Source organism: Rhinopithecus bieti, unplaced genomic scaffold, assembly GCF_001698545.2.
Source record: "Rhinopithecus bieti isolate Rb0 unplaced genomic scaffold, ASM169854v2 scaffold_31446, whole genome shotgun sequence".
In the NCBI taxonomy this organism is placed as follows: Eukaryota; Metazoa; Chordata; class Mammalia; order Primates; family Cercopithecidae; genus Rhinopithecus; species Rhinopithecus bieti.
The window spans coordinates 574781-599675 of NW_016813612.1; the positions used below are offsets into that span (position 1 = coordinate 574781).

A 24895-nucleotide genomic window follows, 5' to 3' on the forward strand; every position below is an offset into this window, starting at 1 on the left:
GCCAGCCTTGGTCCCTGCTGGGGCTTCTGACATCTTCAGTCTGTGAGTAAGTGGACATATTTTAAATCAAAACTGTTAATGAACCCAAAGGAAAAAAAAAAAAACATAACTTACAATTAAAGGATCTTACAAGATGAAAACTCCAATAAGGCCATTGCATTCTTTTCAACATGCTCCTTGGAGGTAAAAATAAAAGGGCAGGATATCTTTGTTTTAAGTGTGCTATGAAAACTGACCATTTTCATTTAAACTGGATATTTCACACACTGTTTTTCTGATACCATACTTTGTGAAAAATACATTCGTTTGCTAGTGAACCATGTCTTTAACCTTTTCAATTCTGTGTGTCCAGGATCAGGGCCATCTCAGGACTCAGCTATGTTAGAGACATATTTAAAGAACAGAGACCCTGTGCATGAGAAGTCAAGCAGTTCTTTTTAAAAGGGGTTTCATTCCTCTGGTGTAGTCATACATCAGCTAAACATTCACCAAGTGCTTCCTCTGTGTCAGGCTCTGGGTGGTGGACTGGGGTTAGGCTACAGAAATAAAAGGTGGTAAACCCTGTTCTGTAGGAATTTATATATCTCGTTCCCAATCTGGGGGTGATTTTGCCCTGCCCCAAACCCCTAACATTTGACAATGCCTAGAGACATTTTTGACTGTCACACTGGGAGGGTGCTGCTGCTGGCAGTTAGTGGGTATAGACCAGGGGTGCGGCCAAGTATCCTGTGCACAGGACAGCCCCCACACGAAGAATTGCCTAATCCAAATGTCAATAGTGCCAGCCTAATGGGAGATGGATGAGTGAACAGAAAAGATGGAAAGTGTGAAAAGTGATCAGACAGATACATGCATAGGTTTTATGGGAGCCCAAAGGGAGAGAGTCTTCAACTTTTAAAGTGAAACAAGCATATATATATGTAATTTTATTCATAGAGATGGGATCTCACCATATTGACCAGGCTGGCCTCAAACTCCTGGCCTCAAGCAATCCTCCCATCTTGGCCTCCCAAAGTGCTGGGATTACAGGCGTGAGCCACCACACCCAGCCTGCATTTAAAAATTTTTTATTTCTTATTGTTTCAACTTTTATCAAAAAATACTTCAGGCTGGGCACGATGGCTCATGTCTGTAATCCCAGCATGTGGGAGGCCAAGGCAGGAGGATCACTGGAGGTCAGGAGTTTGGGACCAGTCTGGGCAACATTGCAAGACCCCATTTCTGCTTTAAAAAAAAACCACTCTCTAATAACAATTCCTGATTCCTGGGAACAGCATTCATTAGAGCACCTCAAAAGCACAGTTGACTCTGCAGGAGCTGGCATTACCTAACTTGATTTGATATCAACTTCATGGCGAGAGCCACGCCAACTACTGATGGTGACTACAGCTTGAGTGTTAATGTCCAAATTTCTCAGTGTCACCCTTGGTCTGGAGTACTGGAAAATTCTTATCCTCAGCTATTTCCTGAAATACCCAGTGATCATGAATATTTACCTGTAAAAATTTATTACACTGTTTATTTCATCACAAATCAGAAGGACTGAAAAATCCATTACTAGCAAATATACCTATTAGGCCAAACCAAACATACAACTCCTCAAGGGGCAGTGAGAGCTTTCCTGAACTCTAAAGTCATCAGTCACACCCACCTGTCCTCCAGGCCAAGTGCCTCTTACTTGACAGCCAAGAATTTTTCTTCTCTTTGAATGGAAGGGGGAAATTACAAAGTCCTTTAACCTAAACATAGTCATGCTTTGCTAAACAATGAGGATATATTTTTAGAAATGCAAAATTGTGTGAACATCATAGAGTGTACTTACGCAAACCTAGATGGTATAACCTCCTACACACCTAGCCTATTGCTCCTAGGCTACCACATGTTACTGTACTGAATACTGTAGGCAATTGTAACACCATGGTAATTATTTGTGTATCTAAACATAGAAAAGGTACAGTAAAAATATAGCATTATAATCTTATGGGACCACCACTGTTGTATATGTGATCCGCCATTGACCAAAACCTTATTATACAGCACATGACTATAATTATATTTGGAAATACCTTTTAGAAGAACAAACTAAATGGAATTGAATCTGAAGAAAGGTAAATGTAAGCACTGTTTTCTCCTCCCTCCCCCAAGTACATCGATTTTGCCTTCAGAGATGTACAAGTTTCCACAGGGAACCAGCTGACTTGGCTGATGGTCTTTAACCCTTCTAAATGTTGAAACAGATTGTAAGCACCTTCGCCTTCATCCCCTTCCCGCTTTCCAGACATCTGGTAGATCTCACCTCCTTTCCCTGTGACCCTGACTCTGAGGCATGGCTTCCTTCAGGCAGAAAAGGACCTGGCACCAGGGAAAGCCCAGCTACCTAAGTCAGGATCCTCAGAAGAAGCAACAAGTAAAAACAGGATGAAAGAGGCAGATGAGTCTTCTGGGCCACTCTGCCTACACTTCTGTAAAATGGATGATTTTCAATAAAGCAAAATCACCAATAGGACTTGTTTTATTTCCTTTCTTTCTCAAGTGTCTTTCTCTTGAAAGCAGCAAATGCATACTTGTTCCAGGATGAGAGAAAGAGCTAAGAGTGTGTGTTATTAAAGTTGGAACCACTTTTAACAACCCATTCTTTAGTGAATTTTAATGGGATCATTTTAGGAGTTGGCTGATGACATGCCTTTCAAATACTAATAAGAATAGCCAACATTTATGTGGACTTTTTTGCAAGCATTATGCTAAATGTTTTATTTCCAAAGAAGAAATGTAATTTTGAATATAGTTGATGTTAGGCATTTTCCTCTTGATTGGCAGATCCACTAGCAGTGGTTGGTTAGCATCCTTATTGGGGAGCATAGGAATTGCGGAGGGGGAAATGATGGTAGTCTGAGGTCTAAATATGGTCAGAAGGTGATACAGTAGAGTCTTACTCAGTTCCCAGAGTGCTTGGACAATTTTGGAGTGGAGTGTGATAGGCTCAGAAGAAAGACAGTGGGCTTCTTGTTGCTAATGGCACAGGGAGACTTGGGTGATTCATTGGAAACATAAATTACATATGATTGTGTTGGTATCTTTTTTTTTTTTTTTTTTTTTTTTGAGACAGGGTCTCACTCTGTTGCCCAGGCTGGAGTGCAGTGGCACCATCTTGGCTCACTGCAACCTTCGCCTCCTGGGTTCAAGCGATTCTCTTGGGTCAGCCTCCCAAGTAGCTGGGATTACAGGCGCCTGCCACGACACCCAGCTAATTTTTGTATTTTTGTAGAGACGGGGTTTCACCATGTTGGCCAGGCTGGTCTCAAACTCCCGACCTCAAGTAATCCGCCTGCCTCAGCCTCCCAAAGTGCTGGGATTACAGGCATGAGCCACAGCGCCTGACCAGATTGTGTTGGTATCTTAAATTAGAGAAGCAGAGAAGACCAGTTGTAGTAATTTCAGTTCTTTTGGCAACCACTTCATCCCCTGTAGCGGCACTGGCAATACTCCCACCTGGATCCCCTTGGATCTCTTTTATAGTTTCTCTATAATCCTCTCCCTGCCCACCAAGCTTTTATTCCTAGCAGCCCATATCTATACAGGGGACTGCCTTTGGGCTACTAGAGACACTGCCTGCATGCAAAGAGACTGAAGTGCCTGCTGGTTGTAAGAAGGGTCAGTTCTTTTGCCCTAGGTCAGGACAACTCTGAGGTGCAACTTCTACTCCAGAGCTCTCTGCAGGATCAAGCTGAAGCTCCTCTTTGTGTAAGATCATGTCCTTGCTTGGATTCTTCCCTTTCCCTTACTTTCCCCATTCCCTTACCAGCTTCCCTTGGGAGCATTCCCTAATAAGTCACATGCACACAAATCCTCATCTCAGGGTCTGCTTCTGGGGAATCCAACCTAAGGTCCTTCCTGAGAATGTATTTGCTATGGTGGTAGTGGTGTGTGTATCCTTGCACTCTTCATGATAAGCTACAACTTCATCAGCTTCTTCTTCACACACATTCACCCTAGACAGGGCACCTCCACACCCCCTTACATTTTCTTCCAGGGAAGTCAGCTGCTCATCCAGTCTCACTTGGTCTGTCCCACGAGGAAACGTCCCCTTCTGTCTGTCAGGAGGGACTTGTGGGGACTCCCAGGGCCCTGTAGATCCTGCTATCAACTCCTCTGTAGCATTGATGACTTTCAGGACTTCTGTGGAGATGTTGCAGAGAGAAACAGCAGAAAACTTCTGTTTGGTCCGATAACAGAAGGGGACAGAAGACAAGAACAGCACATTAACAATGACACAGAAATTCTATGTTATCATGACACTCATCATCATGAGGTTGATTCTGTAATTCCACACACAAACACCAATGTGTCGAAGAATGAGATTAAACTAGACACAGCAGAAGAGAACTGAGGGGAGGCCTGATTTGACTTTGCCTAGTTTCTGTGACTCATAATAAAATATTTCAGATTCTTGGGGAGGGAAGGAGGAAGGAGTGCTAGAGTGGAAGCTGTATGTCCTCTGCCCACTGCTGGTAGTTTAATATCTCTTACCTTATTTGCTGAATAATAATATACTTCATCAGCAAAACTTCAATCTCAGACTGAAGTGTGGTCCAGGGTAGCTTTCTGGACTGGCATTTAAGAGACCTGGGCTCCAGTTCTGGCTCTAAATTCACCCAGTTATGGGACCTTGGCCAAGTTATTTCTCATTTCTGGAACTCATTTTTGTCATTTGTACAATGAGGGTACTAGAAAGAATTTCTCTATAGTTTCTTGATAGACAGTGTATTAGCTCACACACCTATTTTCAAGCCCATTCTCTCTTGCTTTCTTCTACCATGGGGTGAACAGGAAAATACTCAATTTTCCTGCTTCCCTTGCAGCTAGGTGTAGTCATGTGATACATTTTTAACTAGTGAGTCCACAGGGAAAGCCTGAGGAGTTTCTAGATAAGCTTTTGTTTTCCTAATCAGGGGAATTGGTGCATCTAATGTTCCTCTCTTCCTCCCCACTTGTTTCTGCCTTAAACATAGACATGCAGCTTATGAGCCAGCAGAATTGAAGAAGAATGCCAAACCTCCAAGTGAGATGGGGCAGAAAGACTGAAGGAGCTTGGACTCAGAGAGCACTGGATTGGGTGAACCACTGGGAGTCATCACCTGCCTCTGAATATCATGTTATGTGAAAAAAAGATCCCCTATCTGTTGAAGCCACTGTTGGCCAGGTTTTCTGTTATCTGTGGCTGAATGTATTCCTGACTGACACAGGTCACTTCCAGCTTTTACATTCAAGGTTCAAAATTACAATCAATCTGGATTTGGGCCAACGTCATTAATGGAGCAGAGGCACATCAATCCCAAAGAATTATCTGCATTTTGGGTTCATCTGAACATATAGCATCATGCAATAAGCTGGAGATCACTGTTGTTTGGCAGTCATGGTTTCCATCTACAAACAATTTTGTTTATCTCATCATATCATTTGTAAATTAGAAGTTGAATACTGCTCACAGGCATATTTCGTGTGACCAGTAAAATGTTTGGTAAGATATGCCTTTCTAAGGTACCTATCTGACCCATATAATCTTGACCAAAATATTAATGATAGCTATGACTTGATTTTGCAAAATTTGTTCCTCTGAGTGGATTCTATTTTAGGTTTTGTCTCACTAGAGAAGGTTTCCATTGGCCCTCCCACTTTACTAGAGAAGCAAAGGGGCTAGGTGACAAATTAGTGGCTGAGTCTATAGTCCAGAAGCTGACTCTGGGCCTCTACACTGAGGCACATGATCTCACACCTGTCAAGCCATTCTGGGGTGAGGACACATGTGTCAGAGGGCTCCTCTTTAGCCTTAGCCTGTCTATTCCACAATAGCTGCTTGACTGACCCAATAGCCATGTTTCTGTTGGTTCAGGGGGCTTTGCTACATACCAGAAAGGTAGGGTCTGGGATCCCAGGGGAATGAGATAGAGGAAAGGTGATGCAGACCCACCGGAATAAGGGTAATGTCCAAGAGAACAGCCAGAGCCAACTCTTCACCTTAGGAAAAATGTGCAGAGGATATTCCCCACTTTTCAGGATCCTGTAGCTTGGTGTGGCAGATTTTAGGGACAAATTGGGCTCAAAATAATTTTGGCAAGAACCAGCTACCACTGCTTAAGCCTGTTTCAGAAAGGGCAACATTGTATGCATGAAAGCGGATTTGTTACCCTTTTATTAGGAATAAAACGTGTTTAGAAAGATTGCCCCTTATTTGGTAGACACAGTGCCTTTGTAGATCTTTTGAAAAGAAAGATATATGACCAAGGGATTCAGAAAAAAAAGTTAGACCATAGCATGAGGGAGGGGAAAGCAAAAATTTACACAAATTTCCAAACAGCACAGGGCATTAAAGGTCCAAGGTATTAATGGAAAGGACTTAAGAGATGCTTAAACAGAAAGAGTGATCTGTATCCTGACTTCAACTGAACATACAATCAAAAGGGTAAGTTGGCCGTCAATACTGTTTGACCATCATTGTTTTATTCCATCTATAAACAGCCTTGTTTATTCAGTCATGAGAGTTGTAAGCTTGAAGGCAAATATTACCCATGCTTTTTGGCCTAGAATACCTCCTGTGAGATATGCACTTCCCAGTTCTCTGTACCACCCCCCACCCCTCCCACCCCCCAGTTCATTCTACATCTTTATTGGGACCCTGTGGTGTGCCAGCTCTGTTGCAGTTGCTGGGATAAAGCAGTGAACAAGAGGGATGCAGTTCCTGCCCTCATGGCATACCTTTGGCCCTACCCCATCCACTTGTCACATTGACTTACTGTCTTGGCCCCTGAATGCATTTGCATTTTCCCTTAAGTCAGAGTGAGGAGTCCCAGGCAACTGGTCTGAGGAGAGCACCACAGCTTCACCTGGAACACCTGAGGTCTGCTTAAAGACCTGGACCATTTCAGAAGGGAACTAGCTTCCAGCTGGCAGAAGTGACAGATCGGGCCGGGCGTGGGGGCTCATGCCTGTAATCCCAGCACTTTGGGAGGCTGAGGCAGGTGGATCACCTGAGGTCAGGAGTTTGAGACCAGCCTGGCCAACATGGTGAAACCCTGTCTATTAAAAATGCAAAGATTAGCCAGGCGTGGTGGCAGGCACCTGTAATCCCAGCTACCTGGGAGGCTGTGGCAGAAGAATTGCTTGAACCTGGGAGATGGAGGTTGGAGTGAGCTGAGACCCGCCATTGCACTCCAGCCTGGGCAACAAGAGTGAAATTCTGTCTCAAAAAAAAAAAAAAAAAAAAAGAAGTGACTGAACAAAAATATGAAAACTGGAAAAGATCTCTTCATTGGTTGGTGTCCTTATTTTGCTCTCCACTGGGAAATGTGAACTGGAATCCACAGCAATTTCCCACCTGTAGGGAATCAAGTGTTTCTTGTCTGTTCCTTAGGAATGGGCTGTTTGCTTGGACCTGGGGGTGGGTATGGACCATGTACCTACTGGAAGTTGAGATAACTTGGATTTCAATAGCTATATGACAGGGTCAGGGCACCTAACCTCCCTGTTCCTTATTGTGCTCACTGGCCAGTGAAAGATCAGCTTTCCTACCAGGCTAACACTGACTTGTAATGTAAATGTCCTGTTTCCTGCCCAGTCTAGAGAAAAGTGAAAAGCACCTCCTACAACTATGTTAAAAAAGTTATATTTAGCACTGGATGGGGGTTGATCAGATGAAAAGCTGGTGGAGATTCAGAGGTGGCTGACAGGGAGCCCTGTATGTGGGAGAAATGAAAAGCTAAAGGATCCTACCTATTTCTACTGCTTGCAGCCCCAGAGGGATGAGCTGAATGGCACAAATTGCGAGTTGAGAGCCCAGACAGAGCATGCCATTGCGGTAGCTGACTTTCTCCAGATATTAATCTGGAGATAAAATATGGGTTTTATGGTAGCAAATGAGGGAGGAGTGAAAGCATGGAGAGAGTCAGCTGACACAATGGGAGGCTTTGCAGAACAGGGAGGTGGGTCTGAAGACACTTGCAGCTAAGGGACCCACAGACGATGGAATGAAAATGGCTGGTAAACCCTTGTAACAAAATTCAACCTTCTAGTGAGCAAAGAAATGCAAATTAAATAACACATTTATTAGGTGCCAGATACATGTACAATTCTTTTTTTTTAAATGCCAACTGTATGCCAATATGCCTTAGTGCAGGTAGCATGTGTTGAACTTTGAGCTGTTGACCTCACCGTAAGATGTGGATCTGTGCTCTGAGGCAGCCATGCTCTTGGTGTCCTGCTGACTGATGCTCACCTCTGAGAGCCCAAGTGTCCACTTCTAGGGTTCACTCTGTGTTACAGCCCCATGCAGAACACCAAATCTATAATGTCAGCTTCACAACCACCGGGGCTGAAACAGTCTGCCACTTGGGGCACAGAAAGTGAGGAGAAGCACACTGGTGTTGCAAGCCCACCACAGAGCCATGAGGGCAGAGGAACAGGAAGGTAAGATCTGACTCCTCTCAACCTGAGATGGAGTTTCCTCAATTGCTCATTAACGAGGTAGTGAAACTGCTGTCAACCTCCATGAAAACTCGGGCTCCCAGCTCAACTCACAAATGACACAGTGCTGAAGCAGGCCTTTATGACAGTCATTTACCATGCCAAGGTTGCAACCCCGCCTCAGTGGCTGTTTCAGTGGTCCCAATAAAGATGACCAATTGTGCGATTCATCCCAACTGTATCGTGTCTTTCCTCTAGGGAATGTAAGCAGAGTAAGACTGTTTTGTTTTTTTTTTTTTTGTCTGAGGACCCAAATACACTTTACCTTAGCAGTCTCTGTTTTGTGCTTATATGCTTTCTCTCCATATAAAAATGTGTTGCTATAAACACATTTCTACTCTATGTACTCTTCCCTATCAACTGTTTTTCAAAGACATGGAGAATGCAAGGTGTTGCCAGGGGAGATCTGCGCCTGTAGAATTCTAAAGGAGAAAATATTTTCGTCTAAACATTAGATATATCTGCTCGTTAGCAATCTTTGTAAATTCTCCTGAGATTTTTCCCAGTGTCATCATTCATATCTAAGCTTTGTGTTGCACAGAAAAATGCAAATTCATTTCAAGCTGGAATAATCAGGGATGCTCTTTACCAGAATATCTTACTCTTGTGAATGAGTGAGCAGCAAGAGTGTGTTCTAATAATCAGATGTCTGGCTTCGTGGAGAGATACCACTTTGGAATTAAAGAGGGGGCATTCCAGCCCTGGAATGTGTGTGTCTGTGTGTCTGTCTCAGCTGAGTTCAGAGAGTCAGCTTCTGGCTGTGTGTGATGACCTGGCCTGTGCCACAGGTCCTGGGTATCTATTTATGTGACTTGATATAAGTCTTGATATATTGTAAGGTGGGCAGAAAGGCTTTCAGGATAAAAGGATGTGTACATGTGCCTGGAGCGGAAGAGAGATTTTCCTAGCTCCACCTCAGGGGCTGTTCTGACACCTATAACAAGAACAAGAGCAAAAAGGCAAAAAAGGCAGAAGCCGAAGGGACACTGGCACTCACACTTTTGAGAGAGAGGGAAGCATACAGTATGATCCAGGTTCATGGTCAGCCAAGAAACGGGCAGTGGCGATGGGACTGCCACTTTAGGGTCTTGTGAAGGGCCTCCTTACCCTTTAAGGATAGCAGGCGCCTGACCTAGGGCCCATCATTCCTTTAGGGGTCCATGAAAATATTTTAATTTCTTTTAAAATTAAAAGAAAAAGAATGAATCTTTGCACCAGGAACATGTTTTGATATATATTAGTATATTTATGCCAATACAGTTGTAAAATATGATTTTTAAATGTGTTTTATGGAGGAACAGGCCCATAAAGGCACAAGTGCTTGGTCCCAGCAAAGCCACACACTGGCCCTTGTCTCACTGATCTGGAGCCCCTCTGTGAGAAGGCACCTGGGCAGGACCTGGCTCCCATGGTGGTGGGGCAACTGTGGCCTGGTGAGGCCTGTCCCTCAGGGCTCTGCCAGCTCCAGACATCCATGGGGGCCCTGAGTGGGCTCCTCCAAGAGGGCTGTACATGAATACATGGCAGACCCCTCCTCTAAGACTCCCCAAAATAACAGAGGGAGACAATCGGGGGTGCTGTGGTCTCCTACTGCGGACTTACCCTAATGAAACTTCCTCGTTTGCACATGAGGCTGGGTGAATTCAGCTTACACTGTCCGTGGGACTTTGGGCAAATACTTAACCCCTCTGTGCCTCCATTGTAAAATGGATATAACATCATCTAGCTCAAGAGGCTTTCAAGAAGATTAAATTAGATGGCATGTGTCAGGTGTCCGCCCAGTGTCTGGGTCGAGAGTTGTGCGCCCCTCCTCAAGCACCTCCCACCTGCTCTGCAGGCCCGCTTCCTGGCTGGAGGTGGGCACAATGCTGGTGAATGCCTGGTGGTTTAGCTGCCTCTCATTATGTACTGCAGTCTTGAAACATTTTTCTTTGACTATTTCATATTTCAAAGAGTACCTTTTACCATTATTCCAAAAGGTTAAAGTTTGCTGCTCTTTCTTGTTTTTTCTTTTGCCAAGTAATAATATTTTAAAAAGAAAAAAGCTGGTATAATCTATTATTGCCTACCACTACCATTTCATAAAGATGGGATCATACCACCAAAAAGGGAATAATAATATCAGAATACAGAATAGTCTAAGAAATCAGAGTAAGCAACCTAACACTGGCGTGCGCGTGTGCGCGCACACACACACACACACACACACACACACACACACACACACACAGTGAGCAAGAGACAGACAGCGAGAGCAAGAGAGAGCGAGAGAGAGAGAGAGAGAGAGAGAGAGAGAAAGAGAGAGAGAGAGAATGTTCATTTCCATCATTCTGTTGTTTCCCAGTTTTTCATTCTGTTGTTTTCCCTTTACTGGGAGCAGACCGAACCATACATACTGACATGCAATGAAAACAAGGTATGTTATGGCCTTGAGGGGACCCTGAAAAAACTAGGCCCTCAAACATCATCAATGACTCCCTCCCATCACTAACTTAATTCCTTCTGGAAACATCCACTCTATGCCAAGGCACTGCATTGGGCCCTGCAGGGAATGCAGAAACAAGTAAGCCATGGTCCCTACCCTCAGAGAGCGGAGGAGGAAGCAGTCAGGAGACAACAGCAGTTAGCAGAAGGTAAGACCCGTCCTGCACTGTGAGCAACAGGCTGCAGACCTGCAGAGGGAACAACCAGGTCCTGCTAGCACGTTACTTTGGGGCAAGGTCTGGAAGCACAAAAAAAGCTGCTGAGTCAATGGCACTGCAGCCCAGGGCAGGCTGTGGGAGACAGGTGGGAAAAGAGAGGCAGGTGGGAGGTCTTACAGTGCCCTGAATGCCAGCCTCAGGAGTCTGGAGTTTGTACTGCTGGCAATGAGGTGCCACTGCAGGTTCTTGCTGCTGCTAACAGTAACTCACTGAGCACTGTGTGCCAGGCTCTGGGATAAGTGCATCATTTGCCTTGCCTCATTTAACCCTCCTCACCACCCTAGGATGTGGGTACTATGATCACTCCATCTGATAGATGAAGAACTGAGGCTTAAGAGAGGTGACGAGGTTTTCAAGGAGCCAGGATTTGTATTCGGGTCTGCCTGGTTTTAAAGCCCAGGCTTTTAACATGCTGGCAGGAGAGACCTGCACTTCAGAAAGGTAATTCTGACTGCCACACGAAGAGCAGATTTAGGGCTGGGGAGAACTGGAGGCAGAAAGTAAGTGTAGGAAAGAATAACTGCAGCTCCAATCAAAGGTCGCAAGGACCTGAGGTGGGGCAGCCACAGGAGGGATAAAAGCATAAAAGGTGCAATATTCTGGAAAGAGCTGAGAGAACGTGGTGGCTGCAGTGAAGAAGAGGGAGCTGGCAAGGTGCTGCTGTGCTTTCCAGCTGGGTGATCCGGAAGAAACTGACGCATTAAAGATTTAAATACCAGGAGGGAAGGAAGGGTTCGTTAGGTTATTGAAATAAAGTAAAATACAACATTTCAGAGCTCCTTTTCTCACACAATCATGAAAGTGGGTGATTACCAAATGCCCAAGTGGAATAGCACCTGAGTCATTTGTTCAATTTTTCTTTTAAATTCATTATTTTTGGTGTCAAGTTTCCTGAGGGGAGGGGTGAAGGGCTAGTACAGTCTTCATAATTGGCTGTAGTACAATCAAGAAGTTGGTGACAGTATGGGGCCCTCCAGTCCTCCTTTCAGCCCTGTGACTTACGAACGTTCCTTAGGGGGAGCTATTAGGGGACAGTGGACATCCAGGTAACAGGAAACATTAACAGGGTCATCTAAAGACATGTTTGAGCACAAAGGGGTGAAGAGAGGAATTACAGGGAGAGGTGAAAGGCCTTTTAGCAGTTCAAGTTGCATAAAATAAATATGTATCCATGCCTTCTCCCCTTGCTGAATGTTGTTCCTGAGAGACTCTTTGGTGGGGAAGAGAAGAAGCAAGGAGGGAAGCACCTCATAGTTAATGTGCGTCCATCCTGTGCCAGGTTGACTCTAGGCTTCTCATTACTTTATTTAACCCTGATAGCATGGTTGATATTTTAATCCCATCTTTAGAGACAAGGAAACTGTGGCTCAGTGAAGAAGATGCGGAGCTGGGACTTGAGCCCAGATAGTGGTTTCCCAAACCCATGCTCTTCCCCATTTGTCACACCAGCACTTCTTCCATGTGCATAATTCCCTGGACACAGTGGACTGTGGGAAGTGATGGTGAAACAGAATCTGAGTGCACAACCAAATCAGTGAACAACAGGTCAGGAAGAGAAGGGTCTAATGACGGAGTCCTTGGGTCATTCTACAGCCCCTACCAACTGACACCAACCAGAATAAGTGCATTGATTTGGAAAGCCAAAGACCAAGCCACACCACAGAGCTGGAGATCTGTCCAGCACAAGTGCCCATTCTGAGGCTTCCAGAGCCCACCTAGAACTGAGCTGTCAATGACCATGAGTGAGGAAGGACGTGCTCTATAAGAAAACCTGTTCCAAGTTTAATCCAGACGCCCAGTCCACTCATCACTCCTCTGTCTCGTATTACATATGCTGTCTTGGCTTTATGAAATGCTTCCATCAAACTACCAGAACAAGCAAGAAAGTGTCCAAATGCCTTGATTTCATGTATTTTTCTCCTTTTCAATGGTAGGAAAGAAACTCCATATGTCCTTCTAAATATTTGACAGAAATCTGCTAGAAAAATTCAATGCTAATATATTTCAGTTCTCATGAAACATAAGGCACTCTGGCAATGCCGCTAACACCCGTCAAAATACATTCTCCATGAACAGACTCATGTCCCTGAAGAGTGACTTGATGCAAGAGGGTGGTACAGAGTTGTGGAAAGAAATTGGAACATGAACTTAATAAATTAGCATATGTAATGCACCGAAACATTTACACATAACAGAGATTAGAGGAGAACTGACCTCTAGGAAGGTTTGGGTTCTTAAGTCATCCAGGTCTTGATGGCCAAGGCCACTATGAAAGAAATATTTTCCTTTTTTCATGGTGACTAAGAAATAAATTTTAAAAGTATAGTATTTGTAGTTTAGTTCCAATGATCTCTATGTTTCCCTGAGGTCATTTTCTTGTTCTTCTTTGGTGGCGCCTATTTTGTCTGATGCTGGCCATATCAGGGCCTGGCAAGGGAAACAAAGGGGGGAAATGGGGCCATCACCTTTGACCAAACCTACTCTAGCAGGTGTAAAGCAGGCAGGAGGAGTTCCTTTCTTGGCCTAAGAGCCATTGATCTTTTTTTTTTTTTTTTTGCTTTTTTATATTGACTGTTCCTCAGACAATAGTTCTTAATATTGATTACAAACATTTCTAATGACTGGTGGTAATCAGGGCATGTGCTTGGCTCTGAAGAAGTCCAGTGAGACCTGAAATCACTTTCCACATTTGCTTGGAAAGAAGGTGACACATGGCAGCCAAGGTGATCTTCATAATGTAAGGTCCTGCTTGTCACTTGTCCACTTCAACCTTTCCAGGTGCTTTCTACCTCACCAGAATATAAACTGAAGCTTTCTGCATGGCCCACCTGGCCCTGCTTGCTCTAGCCCCTGCCGTCACCGCTCTCGCCGCTTTTCCCTTGGCCACATTGCTCCAGCTGTCCCTTGGACTTGTCAAGGTCATTTCTGTCCCTTGGACTTGTCAAGGTCATCTTCACCTTAGGGACTTGCAGGTGTTCCTCTGCCTCGAAAGCCCTTCCTTTAGATCTTTTTCCTGCTTGCCATTTGGGTCTCAGTTCAAGACCCTTGGTCAGAGAGTTCATGACTATCCAGGACTCTGACCTCTGCCCTACGTCATCTTCTTAGCACTTATCACTATTGTGCATCTTCCCTTTCGTGTGTCTACATGTTTACCACTGTCTCCTCCAACAGAAGGTAAGTTCCAGGAGTGCAGGGAGCTTTTTTCTCTTGTCCATACTGCATTGCAGCTCCTCGAATAGCTCAGTAATTGTTGAAGAAGTGGGGTATGAGCAGGGATTCAAACTCCAGAGCTTGGGCTACCACCTCTCACAAGAGAATTTCAACATCTCTCTGTCTCCTTTTAAATGTTGTCTCTTATCTATCGCTAGGCCTGCAAACGAGGAGGGTCCATTCATACCTTCCTTGGGGTGAAAATTAAGAACCTGTCTTTTCTTACATCCCTATTCCCCTCCCAAAAGAACAAGCTAACAATTGTCCAAACACCATTTATTAAAAAGCTGTCCTTTTTTGACCTAGTGTGGAAAGTGAGTGGGAATCGTGAGATTAATGGTGAGTTAAATTTAATATATTTTAGGCTGTTCTTCTGGACTATTCTGTTATATCTTGTACTAGTAGCTCACAAATTTAATTACTGTACCTTTAAAACATATAATATCTTAATAAATGGATCCTCTTCACACCTCTTTTATTTTTTCTAAACATTTCTAAACTATTTTTGACTGCTTATTCTATCAGATGGTTTTGATTTTTAGACTCTTTGAAAAGTTAAAAGATATCTGGCTCAGATTTTGATTTGCATTGCATTAAACCTCTAACCTAATTTTGGAAGAATTCGTCTTTACACCATCTTTCTTCCAGTGAACTGCTAGATTTCTTGGAGATCTGCAGTTTTAACTTTTTAAGTTTTAACTTCACATTTTTTGCTCTTATTATGGATGGAGTTAGTTTCCATTCTATGCCCCATCCCCTCAATGGTTTGAAATTCATATGTAGATTTTAGTTCAGGGAACGTTAATGGCTAAGCTACAAACCTCTGAAATGGGAAGTTCCGCCGTAAATCTCAGAAACGCTTGAACCATACTGTGTAATTATGCCAAATGATGTGGATTTATGAATAGATCTGGTAGGAATAGATACTTTCTTTGAATAAAATGAATTATTTTGCATTTAATTGTGTCCAAGATTGCTATATTCTTGTACAGGTTCTTTGTACATCAGGTAAATGTTCATGATCTGACCTCATCTATGCTTTCAGTGCTGCCTGGGACTTCCAATATTTCTCCACATTGTTTTCTTTACATTTGATGCAGTAGCTATTTTAAACCCTCTCTACAATGTTGAACCTCCAATTCCACTATCCCTTAACTTTTAGAAAACAAATTTGCCTCAGAAAGACAGATGGCGAGAGGGGTGGGGGGTAGGGGAGAGAGAGGTAATAAACATATGGAATATAAAACCTCCTCAACTTCCTGACATGAAATTTACCCACTTAATTGTGAGGTAGGAGGCTGGGCTCAGACACTGGACCAAATTGAGGACTAGTTAAAACAGGGCCAGGATAGAAGCAGCTTTCCGTAAGACACCCCACCAGTGTGCTATGTCAGTTTACCACTGCCATGGCAACACCCGGAGCTTACCACCCCTTTTCATAGCAACAACCTGACACATTACCACCTTCATCTTATAAATTTCTTCATAAACTGCCCCTTAACTTTTATGTAATTAAAAGTATAATTACTATATTTATGTAAATATGACTGCAGAAGTGCCTCTGAGCTGCTATTCTGGGCACACTGCCTATGGGGTAGCCCTGCTCTGTAAGGAGCGGTACCGCTGCTGCTGGTATACACTGCCGCTTCAATTATAGTTTCTGTTTAGCATCCTCCACTCACCCTTGCATTCTTTCCTGGACAAAGCCAAGAACGCTCTTGGGTTAAGCCCCAATTTCGGGGCTCACCTGCCCTGTATCACTTGTATCTGTACCAATCTATCTTTGCTGTTCCAATGCCTATGCCCCATCTGTTTTTTGAACCCCATCTCCCCATATCTCCAAGAATCCCTTATTGTTGGGCATTCAGATTTCAGTTTGTTGTTTCCCTACAATGAAAACACAATGCTTGATGAATTACATTGTAATATATGCTCCCCCGCCGACTCCCCACCCTGCACCGCCCCCTCTCCCAGCTGCTTCTCCAGGTTTTTCTTTGGATAAATAATTGAAAGTATGATTGCCACATCAAAGGGTATGCACACTTTGATTCCTTTGGATTACCAAGTTACCAGACTCTAATATGTGCTCCCACTATTTTATGGTGGCAGACTGCCTGTTTTCCTGAACTCTTACCAACACTAAATGTCATTCTTTTTGTTTCTTGATACAGAGTCTCCCTTTGTCACCCAAGGTGGAGTGCAGTGGCACAATATTGGCTCACTGCAACCTCCATATCCTGGGCTTAAGTGATCCTCCCATCTTAGCCTCCGGAGTAGCTGGGACCACAGGTGCTCACCACTATGGCTGGCTAATTTTTGTATTTTTTTGTAGAGAGGGGTCTTGCTACATCGCCCAAGCTGGTCTCAAACACCTGGGCCCAAGTGATCTGCTTGCCTTGGCCTCCTGAAGTGTTGGGATTAGAAGAGTGAGCCAATTATCCTTCTTTTTAACCATCCAATTTATTAGGCAAAAGTGACATCTCGTTAATTTAATTTGTATCCTTACTGATTGAGCAAATGATAAACTCTGCCTTGTTCATGGCCATTTTCTCTGTACTTCAATAGTGCCAGGCACATTGAGACACTCAATAAACATTTGTTGAATTAAAAAAATGAACATGCTAACCATATGGCAAGTTCTGGGCAAGGTGTTACATTAAATACAAATTGTAATACAATTAAAGTTGAATATTTTTTCATATGCTTATTGGCCATTTACATTTTTTTTTTTTTTTGGTGACTCGCCTGCTTATGTACATTACCCTTTATCTATTGGAGTTTGATATGATTTGGGTCTGTGTCTCTGCCCAAATCTCGTGTCAAATTATAATCCCCAATATTGCAGGTGGGGCCTGGTGTAAAGTGATTGGATCGTGGGGGCAGATTTCCACTTTGGTGCTGTTCCCATGATAGTGAGTGAGTTGTCTTGAGATCTGATTGTTTAAAAGTGTGTGGTACCTCCTCCCTCACTCTATTCCTCCTGCTCCAGCCATGTAAGACGTGCCTGCTTCCCCTTTGCCTTCTGCCATGATTGTAAGTTTCCTGAGGCCTCTTCAGCCATGCTTCCTGCACAGCCTGTAGAACTGTGAGCCAATTAAACCTCTTTTCTTTATAAATTACCCAGTCTAAGGTATTTCTTTATAGGAGAGTTATACAGAGTTATAATACAGAGTTATAAAGTTCTTAATTCTTCACCCATTATATATTTAAGCACTATGTCTTCTTAACTATTCTTTTCCTTTTAATTTTATGGTTTTGATGAACATAAGTTCTTAATATTTATGCAATCATATATTTCAGGCTTTTAAGGTTTCTGGCCTTTCTTGTCCTAATGTTACAAAATATTCATCTATAATTTATTCTAGTAATTATGTAACTTCTTTTACTTAACCTTTTAAACTCCTGCCCATTGAGAATTTATTCTTGTATGTAGTATGATGTATGAATCTAATTTAGTTCTGCTCGTACTACATAATTTGTTAATCTAATATTCCTTAAAGAATCTTTCTTTGATATTAAACGTACCATTATCATGTCATAATAACTTTCTGTATTTTCCATTGTGTTTCATTAATCTGTTTGCTTATTCCAGTGTTAGCACCACTGCTATAATTACAGTTGAAGTTTTCTTGGCTATATTTTATGCACTTATTCTTCCAGATGAACTTCAGAGTAACTTCATCAAGTTTGCAAAAAATCTCATTAAGATGATTGGAAATCTGTTAAATGTATGTATTAATTTGGGGAAAACTAACTTCTATAAAACTGTGAAGTTTTCCCATCGGTACACAGAATATGTTTCCGTACTTATTCAGTCTTTATGTCTCCTAGCAAAGCTGGTTAATTTTATTCAGATGAGTTTCATACATTCGTAGTTAAGTTATTCAAGGGCACTATGTATGTATATATATATGTAAATGTGTATGTGCACATATATATTACATACAGTAAAATTCAGCCTTTAAAGGCAAATAGTTCTATGAATTTTGACAAAAGCATGCAGTTGTGTAGCTACCACCAAATCAAGATTTAGAATATTTCCATCAGACCAAAAAATTCCCTTATGTCTCTTTATATCAACCTTCCCCTCACCCATTCTCTTATAACCACTGGTATATGTTTTGTCCCTATAGTTTTGCCTTCTCCAGAATGTCATGTAAGTGGGAAATACATAACCTTTTGAGTCTTTTTTCCCTCAGCATAATGCTCTCAAGATTCATTGACATTGGTGCACTTATACTTGTTTACCAGCTGGTGAGCTGGTGGACAACTAGGTTGTTTCCAGTTTTTGGTGATCATGAATGTTTTTTGTGTGTGTCTGTGTATGTGGACATAGGTCTTTATTTCTCTTTGGTAATACTTAGGAGAATTTTTGGGTTATATGCCAAGTGTATGTTCAGTGCTGTGTGTACTTTTGCTGCTATTGCAAATAGAATTTTTTCTTTATATTTTCTGAGAGGTTATTGCTGCATATATGAAATTTTTGCTTATGTATTACTCTTTTGTGATAGGCCACCCTACCAAACTTATTTCTAATAATCTTTTCAGTTGATTTTATTATCTTAACTCAGAAATCTAAAGTCATCATAGTTTTGTTTTCTGCTATCTAATATTGGTAATTTCTATTTCTTATTCTACTGGAGAGAATGCCAGACCAATGTTGAATCAAAGAAGTAGTAGAAGACATCTTTGTTTTCTTTCTGTCATTTAATAGTAATTTTTAAACTTGGGGTTTATGGATGGGCTTCATGCAATCTGTGACTTTCCAATTTGATGAAAATCAGTTTCTTTTTTTATGCTTTATGGAGAAGGGGTTCACAATGTTCATCAAATTTGTAAAAAGGTCTGCAATCCCCAAAAGGCTACCAGTCACTGCTGTTGAGTTTTTGTCTTCCCACTTTATCAGAAATGGTTGTTTAACTTTATCAGCTGTTAGTTTGGAATTCATTCTTCATTCAGTATTTAGGAGTATTTTATGAATTTCCTACTATGTCAAACATCAAGCTAAGAATTTAATAAAATAATCATGTTTCTCTCCCTTTAGCCTGTAAATATAACAAAAATGTTAATAGATATCCTAAAATTAATATTATTACATTCTTAGACTGCATCCTGTCTGGCAGTCATAAATTATTACTTTAATTCATAGTTAGAAACAATTTGCTAATACGTTGAGAAATTTTGAATGTTTATTCACTCGTGAATTAATTTGTAAATTTTTGGTGGTGTGTGATTTTTTGTGTGTGAGATTCAGAACTGGGGTGCTTTCCATTTTTTTAATTGCTCAAGAACAGTTTTATTAGTGTGCAGGTAATTAGCACCATGAACGTTTAATGGATTTTATTGTCAAAGATACCTGAGACTAGCTTCTTTCTGAGAAATAATTCCTTGACCACTTTGCCAATTTCTTCTGTGGTCTGTTCAGGTTTTGTAAACCTTCTAGAGTCAATTTTGCTCATTTATTTCTTTAGCAACAATACATATTTGCTAAATAACTACAAATATTTGTCTGTAATTTAAAACAAATCTTAAAGCCACACATATTATTTTTTACACGTATGTATGTGCTATTTGATTAACAAAATACACATTTATGTGAAAGCATTTACAAATTCATCTCTTTGTCATGTGTTTCTTTGATCGGTAGTAAAATCTGATGTTCATGATGTTTTTGATATTTAAAATGAGCTCTCATCAAGAAAAAAAATCCAGGGCTTCTGGTGCTTCAAAGTGGATTTTCTTCATCATGTTACAGAATTATCTTTCTATTACACTGAGAGGGTTTTTTGCCCCAGCGGAATATGTGTTGAATGTTTCCAAAAGACATTTTGGCATCAGTTGAGATTATGATGTGCTTTTAAAAAATAGTACTTACTAAATGAGTATAACAGTGGGGTTTCCTGCTATTCACTTTATTTTGCATTCTTGGAATAAAATATATGAGTTATGGTATGTTAATCTCTTAATGTTGTGGAATTCAGTTTGCTAGTATTTTCTTTAGGATTTTGGCATTTCTGTTTATAGGAGAAACTGATATACATGTTTTTCTTTCTTTAGTTTTTATATTCTCTACCCAGAGATGTTTTCCAAGAGCACAATCTTGCTTATTCTGCAGAACTTCAGATTCACAGTATCTTTGCTTCCTCTTCCCCCTCCCCAGAGTTTCTTACTTTTGGACTTCCGTGAGGTGAGAGTTCTGAACCAGGGCCTTGCTTGCCAGGCCTTTCTACTTAAAACCTTTTGGAGTAACTCTGCCTTTCTTTCTTCAAACCATTTCTGTCCAGCATCTCATTCTACTGCTGTGACTGGGGTGATATCCTTATCCTGGCCTTCCAGGTAACACCTGCATTTTAGAGGCTTGAAGGTATGTCTGCATTGGAGTTCTGGGCAATCTTTCCCAGTCCATCTTTGCCTAGAGAGGAAGATATTCTGCTTCTCTCTTTTGAAGATCCAAAAGAAAACCTAGAACTCTACCTTCCTGGCCTGGCAGGCCCTTCCCCAGGACACAGTTGTGGGAATGAAGGGTGCAGATGAGCATGAGTGAAATAAAACCTCCTCACCTGTTCAAGCACTGTGGATAAGAGCTGTAGCTCTAAGTGGACAGTTAAAGCTTCTCTTTTTTCCTAGGGCAGCAGTTAAATAGAAAGTTGGGAAAGAGGTGTTAATTCCTCAATAGGCATAAGGCCTATTGAAATCAGTGTAGTTTGGAAGTTATAAGTCAGTATCTAATACTATATTCACTCTAGCAGCAAGTGATGATGAGGTACTCTTCTGAAATAAAATGCTCCCTGGGTTGTAGGTGCTATAGCCTCATATGAATGGTTATTTTATGAAAGTTAGACACATATGGACAATACTTGATTTTATGTTAACACCATGACATCAACAAAATTTTTTTCACAGGCACATTAAACTTGAGAAACCCAAGTCTCTGGGTTTTCTCAGACAACAGTCAATAAATCTGCTTCCTTCACCATTGACCAGGATTGTGTTTCCATGTGGCTTGGCTTTAGTAATTGGGGGGCAGCCATGCAGATGCACAAATTATTCTCTTGTTTGGGGGAGAAAGACATTTATTAGTTTAGAGAAGTCTCAGTACTTTGACGAAAATTATTCTATGAAACTATAAATACAATTCAATTTTTTCAAAATTGAAAAAATGAATATTATTCTATGAAATTATAAATGTAGTTTCACTCTTTAAAGTGAAACTAAGAGTCAGTTTGAATCCCAGCAGAGATGTCTGCTGGTTGTTGACCTTCTTGTGAAAATAAAGCACAATGGCTCAGCTACTTATGATAATTAATAAACAAAGACTCTTAATAAAAATGCTTTAAGGACACTAGATGTACAAATTTGACTATAGTGCAAGATTTGCCTAATCTAGTCCTTTAATAAATGCTTATGTTCCAAAAGATTGACACATAGGACATCTTTTTTCATATATAGTATTGTAAATGATACTTATGTTAAGAAGCAAAAACCTATTTATTCTATTGCATATCTAGAACTTTGGAATTTTAGAACCAGAAGGGAACTTGGGGACTGCTGCTCCAGGCCTGGAAAAATTAGGGGGTTTAGGGGAGACTTGGCCCCTGATGTAGTCTCCAAACTCAGGCCAGGAGTCCTTAGTCCTCCTTTGCATCCCTCTTTAGGAGGGCAGCAGCTGCGTCCCTAGAGGCAAAAAGAACCACTTTAGCCAGGACTTTCTTCCAGAAACATTGGCATGGCTAGTGCTGTTGGCATGGCTGCTCAGTGGTTGGGGAGAAACAAGTGCTCATTCCTAGGCTTTGAGGACCACGTGGTTTGGAAGACTGACCACGGAGGTCTGGTGGAACCAAGTTATCACTTAAAGAAGAAACATGAGCTTTCAGGAATCCAGTTCCCAAGAAGTTCTGATCTGGCCCCAAGCTTGTTCTTCAGCTGGTTAAATTCAGGTTCCAGTGCCCATCCTTAAGTAATCACTGGGCCCCAGCCTCCAGTCAAAGGAAGACATTAATCCAACTGTAGGGATATGTTTGCATGCAGCAAATGTTTGAATCCCATCAGGTAAAAGTATGTTTCTAAAATGCTTCTTCTGCTGCTGGACAGGATTCTGTAGCTCCAGTTAGATGGGATGTTATACTGAGGACATTGAGCTGCCATTGATGTCACTGTGTCTACGGGCATATGCGCATTCCTCTGCTTTGGCTCCCAAAGAGCAGGGACAGTGATGGAGGACCTGGCTGAGCTCTGCCTCTGTATGAGGCAAGCCTCCTTTTGGTGAGATAAAGCCTATCAGTAACCAATTTGGTGGTTAGACTTCCTCACTGCTTATTCACAATACCAAAGTAAGTATTTGCGATTTGGGGATGACACATTTTCTTCTGTTTGTCTTAGTCTGGGCTCCCCCAGAAAATGACCCTGAGACAAAAATTGGGGTGCACATAGCTTATGTGGGAGGCAGTCCCAGGAAACAGTGGCAGAGGAGTGGGGAAGTGAGACAGGAAAGGGAAGAGTCAGTAGAGAAGACTGCCTTATCATGTAGTTCATCAAGTAGTTCATCACTGTGGGTGCCACCAGCGACATATGCTGAGGGAGTCAGTGCGTGGCTTAAGCCTCAGAGTCACCATCCCAACCGAAGCAAAAGAGCTGGGATATTTACACCCTTCCATCAGTCATGGTTAGCGCCCCACTCCCACTCCTGGGAGTGGTATTTCTCTGGCACTTCCAGCTAGTCTTCTGATTAGGAAGAGGAGCTCCTGCTACTCAAGAGAAGGCCCTCAGGTAGTTGGACTTTGGGCCAGTGTGTACTACCATGGTTAAGAAACAAGGATGGAGCAGTGGCAGCTTCTGGAATAGTCACATTACCCTAGATCTACTCCCCAGTGTGTGTGTGTGTGTGTGTGTGTGTGTGTGTGTGTGTGTGTGTTGCTCAGACTAGTGGTGTTGAGGTCATGGGGACATCACAGTTAACTCTGATCCTGAAGATGGTAACCTAGGGATCTGATGTAGTGATTTCCACACTTACACTCTGCATGGCATCAAGGAGCACCAAATGTAGTTACAGACCCACAACATGACACTGCAAGTGTTGATTGGGAATCAGCACTAAGCTGTTCCTTCAGTACCAGCAGATGGATGATATTTCATGACAGTGAAGCTTATTTTCCTAAAGCTACAATAATTAAGATTTGCTGGGCTCCTGCTATGTGCTAAACCCTACACTACATAATTCATTCCTCACAACCCTATAAGGAGGTATGATTATCCCCATTTTACAAATGAGGCCAAGATGTATTTATTCAATCAACAATGAAAACCTGGACTGGGTCCTAGGGATCAATTAAAAAGCAAGACAGACATGGGCCTGTTGACAGGCTGTGAGCAAGTGCAGGAACTGTAGGGCAACCTGGCCACTGAGTGGAGATAGAATTGGAAGGGCCAAGAAGGGCCTGGAGGGTCAGGAGACCAGTTAGGAGGTGAGGTAGGGTAAGCAGGCAAGAAATGAATTGTCATGTTCTAAGTAGTAGCAGTGAGTTAAGCCATTAACCAACACCACAGAGTTTGCAAACTGCATGGCTTTGTTTTTCTTTTTTTTTCCTTTTTTTTTTTTTTTTTTTTTTTTGAGACAGGGTCTCTCTCTGTTGTTGCCCACGCTGGAGTGCTGTGGTGCAATCATGGCTCACTGCAGCCTCAAGCTCCTGGGTTCAAGTAATCTCAGCCTCTCAAGTTGCTGGGACCACAGACATGAGCCACCATGCCCAGCTAATTTTGTTTGTTTTTATTTATTTATATATTTTTTGAGACAGGGTCTCACTCTGTCACCCAGGTTGGCGTCCAGTGATGAGCCTCAACCTCCTGGGCTCAAGTGATCCTCCCACCTCAGCCTCTTAAGTAGCTGAGACTACAGATGCACGCCACCAACCCTGGCTAATTTTTTGTATTTTTAGTAGAAATTGGGTTTTTGCCATGTTGCCCAGGCTGGTCTGAAACTCCTGGGCTCAAGTGATCTGCCTGCCTTGGCCTCCCAAAGTGCTGGGATTATAGGCATGAGCCACTGCACCTGGCCAGTCATGCTTCAGACTCAGTCTAATCCTAAAATGTATCTCAACACTTTTCTGTTTTTAAATAATATTCAATACTTAACCATATATTTCTGTTTTTCTTTTTCTTTTTTTTTTTTTGAGATGGAGTCTCACTCTGTTGCCCAGGCTGGAGTGCAGTGGCATAATCTCGGCTCACTGCAAGCTCCACCTCCCGGGTTCACGCCATTCTCCTGCCTCAGCCTCCTGAGTAGCTGGGACTACAGGTGCCTGCCACCACACCTGGCTAATTTTTGTATTTTTAGTAGAGACGAGGTTTTACCTTGTTAGTCAGGATGGTCTTGATCTCCTGACCTTGTGATCCGCCCACCTTGGCCTCCCGAAGTGCTGGGATTACAGGCATGAGCCACCATGCCCAGCCATATATATATGGCTATATGA

At 42.2% G+C, this 24895-nt stretch overlaps 1 protein-coding gene and 1 long non-coding RNA gene across 3 annotated transcripts in view; one reads left to right on the forward strand and one right to left on the reverse strand.

Annotated features, from left to right (window-relative positions):
- The window catches only part of LOC108513120 (uncharacterized), a 130530-nt gene that overhangs the window by 68145 nt on the left and 37490 nt on the right, over positions 1-24895 (forward strand). The gene's annotated exons all lie outside the window — the stretch shown is intronic.
- The window catches only part of MYRIP (myosin VIIA and Rab interacting protein), a 411738-nt gene that overhangs the window by 21632 nt on the left and 365211 nt on the right, over positions 1-24895 (reverse strand). For both annotated transcript variants that reach the window (XM_017848758.1, XM_017848757.1), the window contains exon 12: positions 4019-4213. In XM_017848758.1, coding sequence (XP_017704247.1) covers positions 4019-4213 — 195 coding nt within the window. The remainder of the gene's footprint in view (positions 1-4018; positions 4214-24895) is intronic.